General features: G+C 40.7%; 1 protein-coding gene across 4 annotated transcripts in view; it reads right to left on the bottom strand.

Annotated features, from left to right (window-relative positions):
• Positions 1-352: 352 nt before the first annotated feature.
• The window catches only part of FAM117B (family with sequence similarity 117 member B), a 144,376-nt gene continuing 128,502 nt past the window's right edge, over positions 353-16,226 (bottom strand). For all 4 annotated transcript variants that reach the window (XM_073633286.1, XM_073633287.1, XM_073633284.1 and 1 more), the window contains 2 exons: positions 11,396-11,516; positions 353-7,816 (listed from right to left, as the gene is read on the bottom strand). In XM_073633286.1, coding sequence (XP_073489387.1) covers positions 7,498-7,816; positions 11,396-11,516 — 440 coding nt within the window. In that variant the 3' untranslated portion in view covers positions 353-7,497. The remainder of the gene's footprint in view (positions 7,817-11,395; positions 11,517-16,226) is intronic.

Below are 16,226 nucleotides of genomic sequence, written 5' to 3' on the forward strand. Positions count from 1 at the left end.
CTTTAGGCAATCAAGGATCACTACACCCCCCCGTGGAGTAAACTGAACCATGATTTCAGGTTTTTTTGCCTTCCTCTAGATCACCTGTGGGTATAGGTTCTGTATTTATGTTTTTTTTTTCTATTGGTTGAGCTAGCTTTTTTCAACCTAAAAATGTATTTATGTTCAGTATTTTGATTTGAGCACACGCATTCCTCCATTTCTATTGGATTGATTAATAGGGTATTTTACATAATGAAAGTTCTAAGATCCTGTCTGCATGGTCAAAGTGTCAGCCTCCAGAAGGGCAACCTGACAAAGTATCTTGCAATGCACAAACGAAGAAACAAAAAAAACTTTATAAACAAGACACTGATTTCAAGTTTCAAGTTTTATTAACATAAGTCTGATATTCACATTTCACTATGCTGCACACATAGTGACCTACACACATTATTCATTCTGTCCTTGGGCTTTAAATAAGGGCTGGAGCACTGCTCAAAACTGAAAAAAAAAAAGTTTATTGCTATACAAAAAAGAATTTTGAAAGGGACATTTTTTTTAAAGAACCACCATGGGAATAAATACAACAATATTTAAGTTTACACTAGTGTCAGAGGTTTACAGTAGTTTTCTCTGGCAGAGGTCAGAGAAAATGCAAATGGTCAATGCCATTGTTCAATGTAAACAGTGTAAGTCTTTCATAGGCCCGTTCTGTAAAACAAGCCCACCAGCACCCTGCAAATTAGGCACAGGAATAGTTTAGGAACTTTGCAGCAATACCCTTTTAGATAAGGTTACTTTGATCATTTAATGGTTGTATACATATATGAAGACAATCACACAATCTCCAGCCAAAACAGTTTTACTTTTAAATTAAGTGGGGAAAGGTTACAAATTTTGCCATTTTAGTAAAGTCTAACTATCTAAACCTGTGTAAAAAGTTCAAGAAATGAAAGCAAATGGGAAGAGGGAACCAAGACAGGAAGGCACCAACAGCAAAAAAACAAAAAAAAAAAAAAAACAAAAACAAAAAAAAAAAAAAAAAAAACACACACACACACCATACAGAAGTTCCGTTTCATCATCCTACTATTAGAAGAATAAGTCCCTACTCACATGTCACCTAGTGAGAACAAGCAATCTGTGTTGCACGATTCTGCATGTCACACATAGGACAGCCCATCTACTTCAATGGGCTGCCTTATGCTTATGTGTGTTTGTTGCCCAAAAGAGGCTCCAGCTCTATTTTGGGTGATAGGTTTACCGTGAAAATTGTGGCAGAAATCGCACTGCGTTTTTAAGAATAATGGCATGTTGCAAGTTTTGCAGTCATTTGGAATAGTGTAATGTGAACAGGGCCTAACATTCCCATTTAGTGCCACTAGGACAAGTAGTGAGTGAAACACTCTCCAATGAGTACACAACCAGCAATAAACACTTGAATGAGATGTTCCCCTGGCAATTGAATACCTTGCTCTTTACAGGATAATAAAAAGATGATTGTAAAATAAATTTAAGCCTTTCATCCCATAATACCAATTTAACACTTGATTTAGCACGGAAGGAGGGAGTTAACTCAAGAAAAGTATGCATTGCGGGACTCTTCTGCACACTGGTTATGGTTTGAGCATATCGCCGAACAGATTCCTATCTCCTTTGATTTAAACAAATCTGTGTGTGTACCTTTTCTTGAAACACACTGTACAACTGATATGTCTTTTCATACCTCTATCCAACACTGCTTTGTAGCTAGCAAGCTTTGGCAAATCAGGCCAACACAAAACACATAAAATGAAGAATGGGCAGAAGCAACATTATGTCAGACAGCATACTGCTTCAGAACAGAATGTTCAAATTATACTTGACTGCTGTGACCTTTTAAATATAAGCACTCAAATTCTGGCACTGCTCATAACTGAATAGGTCAATGTGGCGAGGCACAGAACCCCAGAAAAGTGTGTAAAATTGTACTTTTGTACTAACCTTTGAATAATTTTTGTGGAAGTTTCAGGCACACAAGACAAACAGGTTACACTGCCACCTTCAAGAGAATTTGGACACTAGCAAACAAAAAACTGACCAACATGTAATACAACTCCTCCCATCCCACTCCCAGAATGCTTCAGTTCTGTGCAGCACCAAGAGCAAGACCATAAATGCAGAAGGGTGGGGTTCTGCGTCCCTCAATGAACTTTCAAGGAGAAAAAAAAAAAAAAAAAAAAAAAGGACATTTCAATTTTACAATTCAATTTGCTCTTGATCACTGAGGGACAAAGGATTTAGAGACAGCTTGGATGACAAAAAAAAAAACACAAAAAAAAACACAAAAAAAAAAACAAAACGTACAACTGATGGGTGGACAGTACAAACAAAACGGTGGCAGGCCTAAGTAGAATAATTGCTGGAAGGACCTTATGCCAGGAGTTAGCAACAGATAAAAAGGACTGAACGGTGACCTGGTAAAACTTAGAGAATGTGTGAACAGTAGACCAGGTGGCAGCCTTGTAAAGCTGGGAAAACAGATCCCGATGCAAAAAAAGCATCCACAGATCTAGTAGTGTGTGCCTTGACAGAAAAGGGTGTAGCCCGATTCTTAAAACTTGAACAATGATTTGTCTAAGCCAGTGAAATGGTTGAAGAAAAAAAAAAAAAAAAAAGATGCTTTCCCTTTCCAGGGACCATCAGGAATGACAAATCAGCATTTCGAAGCAGTAGCTTCTAGGTAGACAAGTACAGCCCGGACTACATGTAGGCAATGAAGGAAATCTTCTGATGTAAATGGGGCCAGACAGATGGAAGTAGATAGTGCTGCTTCAGGTGAAAAGTCAAATCATTAATGATAGCAAAGATTCTTGCACATTAGTGTGATGATGCAAGGGATAGTGTCTCTGGCCTTGCTGCCCTCCAGGATAGGGCATATCCTAGTAGTCACAAAAAAAAGATAAAAAGAAGAGGGCACACCAGCCTTGTGCATTATCCAAAGATAATTTATTGATAAATTAGGCTAGGCTCCGAGGAAGAAGGTACTCCTTTGAAACGCGTCAGCCAGCAGTGGTCCTGATGTCTTCCCCCTTGCTATCTGGTCTCAATAAGCTGCAGAGGTGACTTTACGGGGACTGATGTTTCCATAAAAGAAAAGCTGTCGCCTGCCCATGCTATCACATAGGGAGCTTATTATCCCCCTGTGATAGCAGTTATTTTTTTTTTTTTTTTTTTAAATTACAATTAAAAAAACAAAAAAAAATGTAAACTCAATCCTACTGCCCTATGCATACAAACACACACAAAGTGGCACTCATGTGTATGTAAATATCGATTGCACCACATGTGAGGCAACAACTCAATGTGGAAGTGAGCGGTATACTTCATGGTTCACTCTAAATGGATAACCTGTAAAAGGCTTTTATGCATCGTCTATGGACACTTTGGGGTACTATATTTTTTTGCCATTTCACATTCATGTGCAAATTTAAAGTGGGTGTAAGCCCTCACATATACCCAGTGTCGTGAATAATCTCAGATGATACAGAGATTAAACAAATCCTCCTACAGAAGTTTTACATGTATATCTACTGTCTTCAGCTTTATATACCGTTTAGAACAGGAGTAAGCAACCTCGGCACTCCAGCTGTGGTGAAACTACAAATGCCATCATGCCTCTGCCTCTAGGAGTCATGCCTGTGATCGCCAGGGTCTTGCAATGTCTCGTGGGACTTGTTTTAAAACAGCTGGAGGGCCAAGGTTGCCTACCCCCGATTTAGAAAGTGCACATCCTGTTAGAATTTTCTTTTCCAAATTCACTTGTGGGTGTGGATTCTTACCATACACTGTAAAACAGCTGATTGGAGGAAAGGCCACATAGACAGAGACTTGCAGAGCTGTGCTGTGAATAGACCAGCTCTCTGCTAATCTATTTATAGCACCCACCCTGACACAAAATTCAGGCTGGTTTTAGCACAGTTGAAAGAGAACTTGTCAGAAGCTATCATGGTGATAACAGAAGAACTGAGCAGGAGAAAGCCACAGGACTTAGGGCTTTGAAGAGAGATGAGAAAAAACACAGCAGATATATGTGCCCAGCTCAAATTTCATGAATCGGATTTGCATACACTTTAAGGCTTGATGGGTTTGGCATCTTTACTTGATGCAACCAGATCTTTTATATTTAAACAAAAAAATGGGTATTATATTGGTTTTGTGTATACTAGAATTATAGTGAATTGTTTTGTTAAAATATACATTTGATAAACAAATAAGACAAGCAAGGAGTACTGCTGGAGGAGTACTTTCACTCCCAGTGACATCACTGATCAGTGTTTAACCACTTGTCTACCAGGGTACGTTTGGGGGGAGGATCAACAGGTTACACCCTAAATAGTGGTGTAACATTGCAAAAGGTGGAGTTAGCCTTTAAAGCAGATATAAAGACAAACTGCCCCTTGAAGGACATGTGCAATAAATGCTTTTTACATGCCTGTTCCACAGTCCAACATTTTAACTAAACAATTCTCTGTATGTTAACTGATTGGAGACTCCATGAAATAAGACAGAAGACCTCCACTAACCCATCTACACAGCAGTGCAGAGCTGTTGACATGAACTCTAATTGTTCGGCTTGAGTGTGCAGATTAAAGCAGGATCCCTTCATGCTGGCGGACGCACTGGAACGGACACTGCAAGGGCAGAAGTGTGATCTTGGGCCTTTGTTATATGGTGGATGTATAGATACTCCTGGTGTACCCCTCAAGATGTACTCTGCAGGGCTGTGGGCCACACCCTTTTAGGAACTGACATACTGAATTTGGTAGGGTGTCGGAACATAACGTTAGACCATGGGCCCCTATGTCTGCCCCCAAGACCTCCTCTTGCACAGTTATTACGCCGCCTAAGGAATAATTGCTATACTAAATAATGGCCTCATCCTGAAGAGGCAGCACTTAACGTGAAACATGTTGATGGTGACCCCACAATATGACGCCCTGTCACACACCACCAGACACAAGGATCATAACTTTAGGATTATCATAACTGGTGAGTGTCTAACCCTGGGGGTTTAGGGCTGTGGTTTATGTACTCACTTTTTTCAGGTGTGTTATATTTTTGTTGCTATGTAGTTTTAATGGTCATAATAAATTGTATAGTTTTATAAATTTTCTGCTTCATGGTATACCTTTAGATGTCCGATCTTTTTAGAGCAATATATATGGTTTCTCAATTTACTTTTAGGTATACATAAAGGATGTGGTACAGTGGTCTAAGTTGGTGCAGAATTAAAGCAATATCCCATGCCATGAGCTTAGTCCATTCCCTTTATGACTGACAGGTTGTTATGGCCAATGCAGGGCCTGCTAAAGAAAGCAAGGTTTTGAAGTGAATATACAAGCATTAATATATAGGATCCTCAAATACTGGCACACCCTCTACAGAATTGGTCAGTGCTTCATTATAGACACTGTCATATCAATTGTAGAACAGCCCAATTCTTAAAGTGAACCCAAATTCACAATTTTTTTTACATCAGTCATTCTAAAATATCACATATATAATAGCTATTTAATTTAAGCTTCCTACTGTTTTCAGTTTTCTTTTTCGTCCTGTGTGCCCCTGATCCTCCACTGATGCACCTTACCTCTACTAGTGTGCAGTATCTGTTATGTCTGGTCACATACTCCGCTCTATGCAAACTACAATCCCCACAGTGCTGAATGAGTCTGCATTTAGATGTGTAGACCATCTTGGGGGTGAGCAGAAAAGGGTGGTTACATACACAAAGGGGCATGGAAAACAAAAAAGTTAATCACCCTAGAACAGGAAGTCGAACAATAGGTAGGAAAAGCTTGCACTTGAAGAGATTAAACAAAAAGTACGAATGAAAAATAGAAGGCATATTTTTACTTACTTGAGAGTATAGTGTGAATATAATAAAGGCCTCCCCAAACTGCCATTGGAATTGTAAAACATTTGGGAGGTGTCAACTGTTTATCAGAGTGTTCCAGTCAGTGTACAGGATCGTCCTGGATGTGACCAGGTTACTGTAGGCAGCAGCAATGACTAACAGGTTAAACTGAATGCATCTTTGCAACAAGGAGCAGTGGCGAGAAGATACTACTTCACTCAAAGCAGAAAAAGCACAGAAAGTGAACGTGCAATACTCTGGCTGGTAACAAAGCACTCAATTTGACATCCATACTCCTAGGACACTAGCAAGGCTTTATACCAGGTGGACTACGTGTGTGCGCGCGTCTTTTTTGCTGGTATCCCAATCCTCCTGTTAGTGGCAGTGTAACCCAACTGTTTCCAAATCCTGAGTTCCTCAATGAACGAGAAAGAAAAAAAAAAAAAAAAAAAAAACACCATAAACCCCAATGCGGAATCTCATACCACAATGGAGACTTCATCCTATTAAAATGAAAAGTATACGGCAACAAATTGGTGATTGACTGTAAAATAACCAGGATCCTATCCTGGCTGGAATACATGGAAAATGCAGCAGCTACATTTAATGCCATGTAACACAGTTATACTTGTTAATCAACTAGAACTTGATATCCTTGGCCTTTTATTTTATATGTATTTACAGTCTGCCATTCCTGACAGGGGCTATAACAGAGCTAGATTTTCTTGAATACATCCCAAAAGATTGGTCCTCATAACTGAAATGAAGCATATAATCACAGCCACATAAACTCAAACTTCCTTAACACATATGTAGTTTGTACAGGTGCAGAAGTAATATAACATCTTTTCACCTTTAATTACTTCACTTTGGGTACATTAACCTAATTTAATAAATAGTAATCTCCAGCATAGCAGCTGTTCCATACCCCTACCTTTCATGAAGCACAGCTTTCAGAGTAATGCTCTTCTAGCAACCCACAAGTCATGTGAGTAAAAGTTCAACTTCCGTTGCACAACGGCACCTTCTGCATCTACAGTATACTGGACTTAGGAAATCTTAACCATAATACAGAATGAGAGCTGTGATTCTGTCACTCTACAGCACATTCAAATTGATAAGTTCTGTCTGCATGGTGCAGGCATAAGGAGCAGAATACAGTGCTCCAGTGTATGATATGCCTTCAGTGCACAGACAGAGCCAGTGTAACACTACCCTATACACGGCATCTAGTAAATATACTTCTATTGTAACAGTCAGATAAAGTTTGGGGAAAAAAAAAAAAAAAAATACTACAGCAAATTGGCCATATAATGGGAATTCTGGTATTATTTCTACCAGTTCATCATCATTAAGCTACCCAGACATTATGGCAGTTACACTGGCGGTCATATTTAAAGAAAAAAAAGTGACAAGAATAAGCTAACAATTAAAGCCCTTTCCAGTATCAGACACTGAGCAGACTACTTCATCTCAATACCATCAATGGTAAGGCATGCTGTTTGTCCAAATTCAGAAATATGGTCAGCAATGAAATCAGTTTATGACAAATGCTGCATCTAGAGTCATTTATCATGAAATCAGTGCAGTCCTCCAGATGGGAGAAAGATGTCCCGTATTTAGTCCTCTTCCTCATCAATCTGGCCAGTAGGGTGCAGTAGAGACATTGGTGATACAAGTGTATTTGTACCGCGAGAACTTCGCTCCTGTTCCATGTTAGAGGATATGGAGGCCATGCTGAAATTCTGAACTAATGAAGGAGGAATACCAGAAGGCACGGTCAAACTGTGGCTTGTGCCTTTGAAGGTAAATTCCTGATTGGGTAGAAGAGGCTTCAGGATGCTGACAAGGCAGAAGGCAGACCCACTCTTTGGAATAAAGTTCACTTTGTTCTTGTCTGGACAATAGAATGGTGGGATTTCTTGTAGTGGCTTTGCCCTAGAATTAGATTAAAAAAAAAAAAAAAAGGCCATTAGCAAGGAGGACTAATGGATATGAACATAATAAAATATGGTATTCCTATGGCTCCAGTTAGGTTAAAAACAGTCAGCAAACTGACACTCGCATATATAAATGCGGTTTCATATTCTGATATTCTGTGAGCTACAGCACAAACACAATTAATATTTAATGAATTCCTTCACAACATGTGAGAGCAAAATTTATGTTACCACATTAATACCATGGGTCGTTTTAATGCTGAATCAAAGTACACTGTAATACAACCTTACCATACACACAGAAATTCAAACAGGTGTTAAACATTCATGATTTAGGCAAAAATCCTATAACAGAATTCCTCTTCTAAATATTACTTCCAAAGAAAAAATAAATAAATAGGTAAAAAATTTTCAGGTTATGCTACATATCCATTACAGGAAGTCCCCTACTTACTAACAAGTTCCGTTTCAGAAGCTCGTTCGAAAGTCCAACAAAGATCAGCGCGTGCAGACAAAGGGTGCAAGCACGGATCAGTGTGTATTGCCGGGGGGAGTTCCCCTGTCAGAACACAAAGGCACAGCGGGGGAGATCACTGCACAAACACTGCTTGTATTGGTATGTCAATCCTACTGGGTTGGACGAAAAAAAGAAAACTGTACACCAAGCTTTACGGGATTGGATATGCGAACACATGTTCGCATCTTTGAAAGTTTGCAAGTTGAATGTTCATATGTCGGGGACTTACTGTGCTGAATTTAGTGTTTTTCCTTGCACGACCATTTAATAGATGCACATCTGTTTGCAGCCACAAAAAAATAAATAAAAAATAAATGTGCATTTATTTTTTTTATTGTTAGGAGCCTGTAAAGCAATGCACCCATGATAAGCAGATTCTCCTGCAGACTGTCAGTGTAGCAGTCTACTGTACCTCGTACAAGCAGGCAATTACACAATGACAGGAAGAATAGATTAACTACCTAGAGCGCCCATTTGAAAACTACAAGCAGTCAGTCGCAATGGCTGACCGTAGTTGTAGTTCTCCCAGTCACAGAATTCAGTAAATGAGAGACATGGCCAGGTGGGCAGAGCCCTGCATGTTTGTGTGGTTTTTTTTTTTTTACATTGTGACAGCAGATGCAGGGAGAAGATCCCTGACCCACTGTCACAGTGGGAACCCAGGGGAGGGAGGGCTACGTGGGCTGCTCCTTTAGCAACAGGTTACATGTTACACCCTAGATATGGGAGTAACATGTTACGAAAGAGGAATTTATCCTTTAAATTTAAATTTCCAGCTCAAAATTTGGAGCAGGCTCAGCTGGTATCAGATGCATTAAATACATACATCAGAGCCACCCAGGTTAGATCGCCCCCCCCCCCCCCCTTTTTTTGAGCAAGACAGCAAACACAGCTTTAATGCAGGAGGGCTTTGCATAGAAAGTCTATAGCATCCGTCTTTTTTAGCAGATCGGATTGGATGTCTGCGGGTATAAAACGGACACATATCCATTTACAAAACTGACAGGTGGACCCATCAGTCCGCCCATGTGAAAGGGGCCTTAGTCAGCTCCCAAAATATAAAGGCTTATGGACAGCCAAGACTAATAATGAAATCTGGCTACCAGGTAAGATGTGGACCTAGGAATTGAGGCTCCAGAACAGGGCTTAAAGTGAAAACTTTAGTCAGTCTGAAAATTAGATCCTGATAGACCACTTCAGGCTGGCACCTTTTGCAGACATAGCCATGTAAAACATTAAAAATAAGTGCTTATACTGTTTAAAATCCAGTGACACATTGGGGCTTATTTACCAAAGGTAGAGTGCAAAATCTGGTGCAACTCTACATAGAAACCAATCAGCTTCCAGGTTTTATTGCCAAAGCTTAGATGAACAAGCTGAAGTTAGAAGCTGATTGGCTACCATGCACAGCTGCACCAGATTCTGTGTGAACCAACTTTAATAAATCTCCCCAATGGTCACACTCTGCACATGCTCAGTTGCCCTCTATTCTTGGCTCTGTGCCTAAAATCAGAGCCCTAGAGGGCGATTAGCTGACAGCATTAATATTTACTGTTGCTAAAGGGGGAAGAAAGCAACAGGAATGACAGAGACTGTGTGAAGGAAACAAACTAGGGAGGGAGAAAAGCAAAGCAGGAGAGGTGACAGGACAAACTCTGCTGCTAGGGAGATACAAAAAGTTAAACTTACAAGGAGTCTTATCTCCCTGATATTCTCTCTCATGCAGCCTGTGAACTTTAGCACGGTAAAGCTTGTCAACCTTCTCAATCTAAGCTAAGACACACACAAGGCTGTAAAACGTACATATTTTAGTTGACAAAAGTGACAGTTGAGACCAAAGGAGAACTTCTAATAAAGAAGGGACTGCTCTGGGCTTCAACAAAATGGTAGACTCCAACAAGAAGAAACAGGAACAATGCTGAAGGCAATTTACAGCAGTACAGTGCTTTAAATCATAATCAAAGGCTTGGTATTTTTATTAGTTTACTTAAGGAAAATGCTTGAAAACATGGCCTGTTGGGGGTACTTGAGGGCTAAGGTTAGGAACCACTGTTTTAAAGTAATTAACTTTTCTGGTAAAAGATATACAACAGCATATCTGATCTCTTACATTGATGGACAAGTCATTTCTTTACATTCAGCCTGCGTAATTTCTCTCCCCCTCATTTCTGCCTGAAGGGTGGCCACATTATCTTTCAGGGTCCCCTGGAGCCCCAGCGAAGCCACCCATACATGTGAACGCCCAACCCAGGACTACATTCCAACCTGTGATGCCAAAACAGCCCACACACACACAGGCCTCCCCCAAAGCCCTGAACTCCAAGCCACTACCATCACTCAAGGCATTTGACTGACACACTCTCGACATTGCTGTCTGTTCAGCATGCAGAGTAAAAGTGAACAATCCTTTTTATAAACTTTATTCCACGAGACATGATCTGAGGAAGCAAATCCAAGCAAGGGTTTTCAAAAATTCCTGAACTGTGATTTATTTTTGCAAACAGGTTTGTGTAAAAAAAAGCACTTAAACACTGCACAGGTCTAATCAGCACCTACAGAAGGTACACTGTATACATGCATAAGACTGACCGTAAACACTAGATTTATGAAACTAGGAAAACTGGGATAACTTTGTTTTCACAGGCTTCAGTTTCATGATCAAACCACACTGTGGATACTTGCTCGTTTTCGTTGCACCAGGTTTAAAAAAAAAAATTGTCTCACAGTCTTCTAAAAAAGGAAGCCTCAGGTCAAAAAGTTACTAGGGGGGACCAAATCAAGTTACTCTTAGAAGTTACCAAGTAGGCTTCTATTGCCAATTTCCCCTCTTCAAAATCCTAGATGAGTGGCTGTCATACTTATGTTTTGGCTTCAGTACTTTGAGTCACTGCTTTGCAACAAGTATAAAGAGAAGGAATTCTGGCTTTAATGACAGGTTTGCTCCAGGTCTGTGACTTATAAGTATGAAGGCCAGACATGGCATGGTAACCAGTATTTTATGGAGGCCGAGAATGGTAGCCCAAATGGTCTCATGACAGGTACACTTAGATGTACACTTACAAGCCTTCTTCAAATGCTTTCACCTTCTCGCAGCCCTCAGGTGGCTCTCTCTTGAACATGTAGCTGTTATTTGGTTTTGGAGAAGTAGCGTACTTGGGAAGAGGAGAATGATTTCCATTTTCTGCAAAAAAAAAAAAAAACTCACTGCATGTGATAAGCTTACAATACATGAAAAGAAGAGAGCAAAAGTCTTACAAGGCATGAGTTCAAAAACCCCATCAGTGGCAAAAATACAGGGAACAACCAATCTTTGAAATAATTGCATTTAACATTTTACTGTATTTAATTTGCATTGCCTACTTGCACCTTTTATTCTCATATCCCCCATCAGCCCAATTTTAAAATAAATTAGGTAATCAGTCATTAAATAAATATGCAACATAAGTCACAAAAAATATATGCACTGCCATTCCCGAGCACCATCGTATAATCTCAGCCATCTTGCCGTCTAGCAGAAAGTTTGTCTTGCTTGGGCTTTTTAGAAACAAAGTATTCAGCCATTAGATTTAGAACTCTGCATGCTTGTTCTGAATGAGTTCTCAAAATGTATTGAAGAAAAAAGAGGCTTTATATTTCCTTCACCGTGGTCAGTCACCAAATGTTTATAGGGGTTAAAGTAGGGCTGGTGACTATTTATTTTTTTTTTTTAATATTGCAGGTACCTCAATTTATAATTTGGAACAAAGATTTTACTATGCAAGTAGAACGTGAAAAGTTGCTGTACTATTAAAAGAGTATTTTCGAATTGAGCTTACTCCTGTAGCTTCACCGTATATAAAATAGGAACTGAAAGCAAGACTGGATGCAGGATGTTTTTTTTTTTTTGCTTTATCTACAGGTTATTCAGATGTGTGGAAAACTAAGTGTCAGAAAAAGTCAGAATTCTCCAAGAAGCTGATTAACCAACAACCAAAAGAGCGAAGGACTGCTTACCTCTGGATATCATAAATGTTGGTGGAAAGGGCAGGCAGAGACTCAACACACCTTCCACTGACCATAAGGCAAAGAATATTTTTGTGAGCACATACCTGGCAGTCATTTCAATATTTTGTATAGGACTCAATTTAAAAACACAGTTGCTCTTGCTTATTGTTATTGAATTAAAGGAGAAGTCCAGCCAAAGCTCGTTTGGCTGTACTTCTCTTATGGATCATAGGAGTGCAATTTGTTTTGCACTCCTGTGAACCGCTTTCAGCAGAGCAGGCTGAAGTCCGCTGTCTGCCGACGTCACGGATATCAGTCGAGGCACTGTGTCAACCTGACAATGGGAGTCTGGATCCGCCAAGTGCCTGGACTGACACCCGTCTCAGCAAGCCACTGAGAGCCTGAGACATCTGCTCCCCACCCCTCCGTAGCTCAGTGCTCCAGTGAGTGTGGACTCCTCTGCTCAGGGAAGTTATCAGAACCGAGCCATTGGCGATGTTCAATCGCTCGGTTCTCAGTGCAGAGGCACCGTGGGATCGATGCAGCATCCACCTAGGCAAGTATGAAACTGAAAAAATAAAAATAAAATCCCATACCGCTTTTAAAAAGAGATTTGTAGATTAGCCACTACATAGAGCTTTCACTGAAAATTATTATTTAGTCTTTATATGTTAAAATTGACAAGAAGTTACTTGTCCCGAGTTAGCCTACCCAAACTATTTCTGAGTAGGTGCAGTAAAGTACAATTATTGTGCAGCACTGCAAATATGACCACCTCTATTTACATATATAGTTACAAACTTTACATTAGAAACACTTTGGAAGATTAACGTAAAAGATCACTTACATCAAGCTCATCTCATCTACTGCTAGGGTAAGCTTTAAAGACAAATCTTTTGATTGCCTGTATCAGCTCTTCTGCATAATCTAAAAGATTAAAGAAAAGCAAGCTGACTTGATCACCAACAGGCTACTTTTTTATCCTATGGTATTGCTCCCTTGGTGGCTGAACCAATGAGATATTGCTGGGCACCTGGCCAGTGAGAGTGATGCACATTAGAGGCGGTGTCAGTCTCACTTCAGTGTTTGGGTCACTAGTGGCTGAATTATGGCACATGGCCAAAAGAGGACCTTATTACAGCATGAGCAAAATGTAAGCATGGGTATCAAATTTTAGGTTGCTATAACAGTCAGTACACGAGGCAACGTTTAGTACTAAAAAGGTGGCCCATAGATGGGTCCTTTTTTTTCAGCTGGCTGATCAATTAAAAAAAACTAAAAGGGAACGGATTTCTCCATCCACAAAATTGAGGTGGATGAAGAAATCCCTTCCACTGTGCTGTTGTATTGTGACAGCAGGGACTCCGCTTTCAGAATATCCCGATTAGTGCTGCAGTGCTGACTTAATAAAAATTCTGACATTCCCGTTCAAGAGAAGCCGATCATTAGATTGACAAATTAGGAGCAGAGGATTAGTCTGTGCTGCATCCCAAATGACATTAATAAGACTGCCTGCATGGGGTATGCATGGAACACCTGTGCATCCAAGTTCAGATAAATATGGCCCTCACACAAGCTTACCCTGTAGTACGCCCTATGTGAATATAGCTTTAACGCTGCACTACAAAAAGATATTAAAAAAAAAACAAAAAAAGAAAGAATCTGGGACATTCAACAAACCCAGCTGACCTCTAAGGCATTTCAGTCAAAGCCTTAGTCACAGATGTCCCAGTTTCCCCTATCTTTTACCAATAATAAATAATATAATAAATAAAGTATTGTGAAGAATTGTTGTTTTTGGACTCCAGCTTTCCCTTCAAATTTAGCCCTATGTCCGCAAAAAAAAAAAAAAAAATATATATATATATATATATATATACACAGGAGCTTTGAGCGTATTCAGGCATTTTTGGGCCCCACAGACTACGATAGGAGCTCCTATAAACATGCAAATTTCAACCCGAGGGACTCCTTCCCCTCTAAAACTGCTCTTCTCTCCCTTTACTCAGCCAACGCAAGCCTGCATCTTAATATTTGTGCAAAAACAACTGAAAAATGTAAAAAAAAATAAAATAAAAAAATTTAGAGTTGCTTACTGGTAACGTCTTTTCTAGGACATCCACCTATGAGAGACCTCGGCTCAAACACTGCCCAGCCTAGATTTAAAAGGCATGCTTCCCCGCCGGCTCCTCAGTTCTTCACTGAGCAACTCTGGCCAGCTGGGGAGACACAAGAACACATCATACACCACAAATTACTTTTTGATGGTTCCTGAGTCAGGAACTCAAAAGGAAACCAACCAGGGTGGATACACGTTGCTGTCCTGAAAGACTCCTGGAAAAGACATTACAAGTAACTAATTCTCCCATATCGTCTTTCAGGACAGCCACCTATGAGAGGATAAGCGAGCACTTACCCTTAGGGTGGGACTACAGTTTACAGGACTCTGTGTCCAAAGAGCCTGATCCCTTTGCTGACAACAAGATCAGCCTCTAGTGTCGGGTAAAAGGTGGGAGAGCTGTATCACGTTGCTGCTACACAGATCTGGTGCGGAGTAGCATCAGCTTCTCTGAGATCTCCCTACATATAGGCCTGTCTGATTGTTAGCTAATGCCATCTTGCCCAGATACTGCTAGAGATTTTAACTCTTACTTTAGTCCCTGGAAAAGAACAAGGAATGAAACCCCTTATTGACACATGAACCAAAGTTCAAGGAAGATCCCACGAGGGCCTGCAATAAGTAAAGTTTGGTCCTACTTGGGAGACTGCAGATCTAAAACTGGTTCAGCTGCCGTAACGCCTCCAAATCTCAGGTAAGTGGAGCATAAAATATAATCTTGAGGGATCCCTCTTAGTAGCCAGACCACTAGGTTCCCAGAGCCCTCAGGACAGAGAACCGTGGTCCTTTAAGCCAGTGTCATACAATGAGAACGACTATAGTGTTCTATGCCCACCGGTATGTTTTTTACTGAGGGTGGGCGAGATGGCATAGCATCGGGGGAAATGCCAGCTCTGAGCAACGGCATCTACCCAAGAATGCCAAACCCTATACTGGGTTCAGGCCCAAAAAGGAAGTTTTATGGGAGGAAACTCGAGATCCCAGGGTTAACCGCCCTATTGACAGTCTAGATGGAAGTGCCTGCAACTGCAAGAGGAGGTCTCCACTGAGTTTAGTCATAACATCCGTCATCAGACGAAATCTGGTGCATTCAGGGTGCTGAGGCCGTAGGCTATCATTCCTACCTGGGTCACCCTTGTATTTCACAGGAAGGGCTCTCTTCCTATCTGCTATGCGATTCAAGAATCGCCTCCGGACCAGAAAAAAGAACAGGTCCCCTGTGGGAGGGATATCGCACAGTCTTGGACATGCTGTTCGTCACCCACCACTTGGAGGGCTGCCCGTCCTCTTACTGACCGTGCATCAATGTGTGTCTGCAATTGTGTCAGACAATATTCTAAGATGCGCGACACCAGTATAAATGCGAGTAGTTCATTTTCCTATGATGAAAAGAATCACAGGTCCCTTTCAGAAGAGAAAGTCATTCTCTTGAGCATGGAATCCAACAATACCCCGTCATCTCCCAAGACCAAGGGTCTGGATCTGTGGAAAAAAAAAAAAAAACTGCGTCTGGTGGGAGCAGAGGGTACTGAACTGAAGCCTTCCGAGAAGCTGGACCCTAGTCTTCTCTGGCTTCCATCAGACCTAATGGACAGGAACGCCCTTTCCCACTGCTCTGTCCTTGGTCATGGATAAAGTTTTTCTTGTCCCCCTGCAACTACCTCCTCCAGAGAAATTTTGTAATGAGGGGGCCTACTGGATTCACCATCCAGGCCTTCTCCCACTTCTTAACAAGTGTTCTAGAAACCTGTGCATCTTACTAGGGTCTAGTCATCTGAAGGCCTTTAA

The sequence above is a fragment of the Aquarana catesbeiana genome, linkage group LG06, assembly GCF_042186555.1.
Source record: "Aquarana catesbeiana isolate 2022-GZ linkage group LG06, ASM4218655v1, whole genome shotgun sequence".
NCBI lineage: Eukaryota > Metazoa > Chordata > Amphibia > Anura > Ranidae > Aquarana > Aquarana catesbeiana.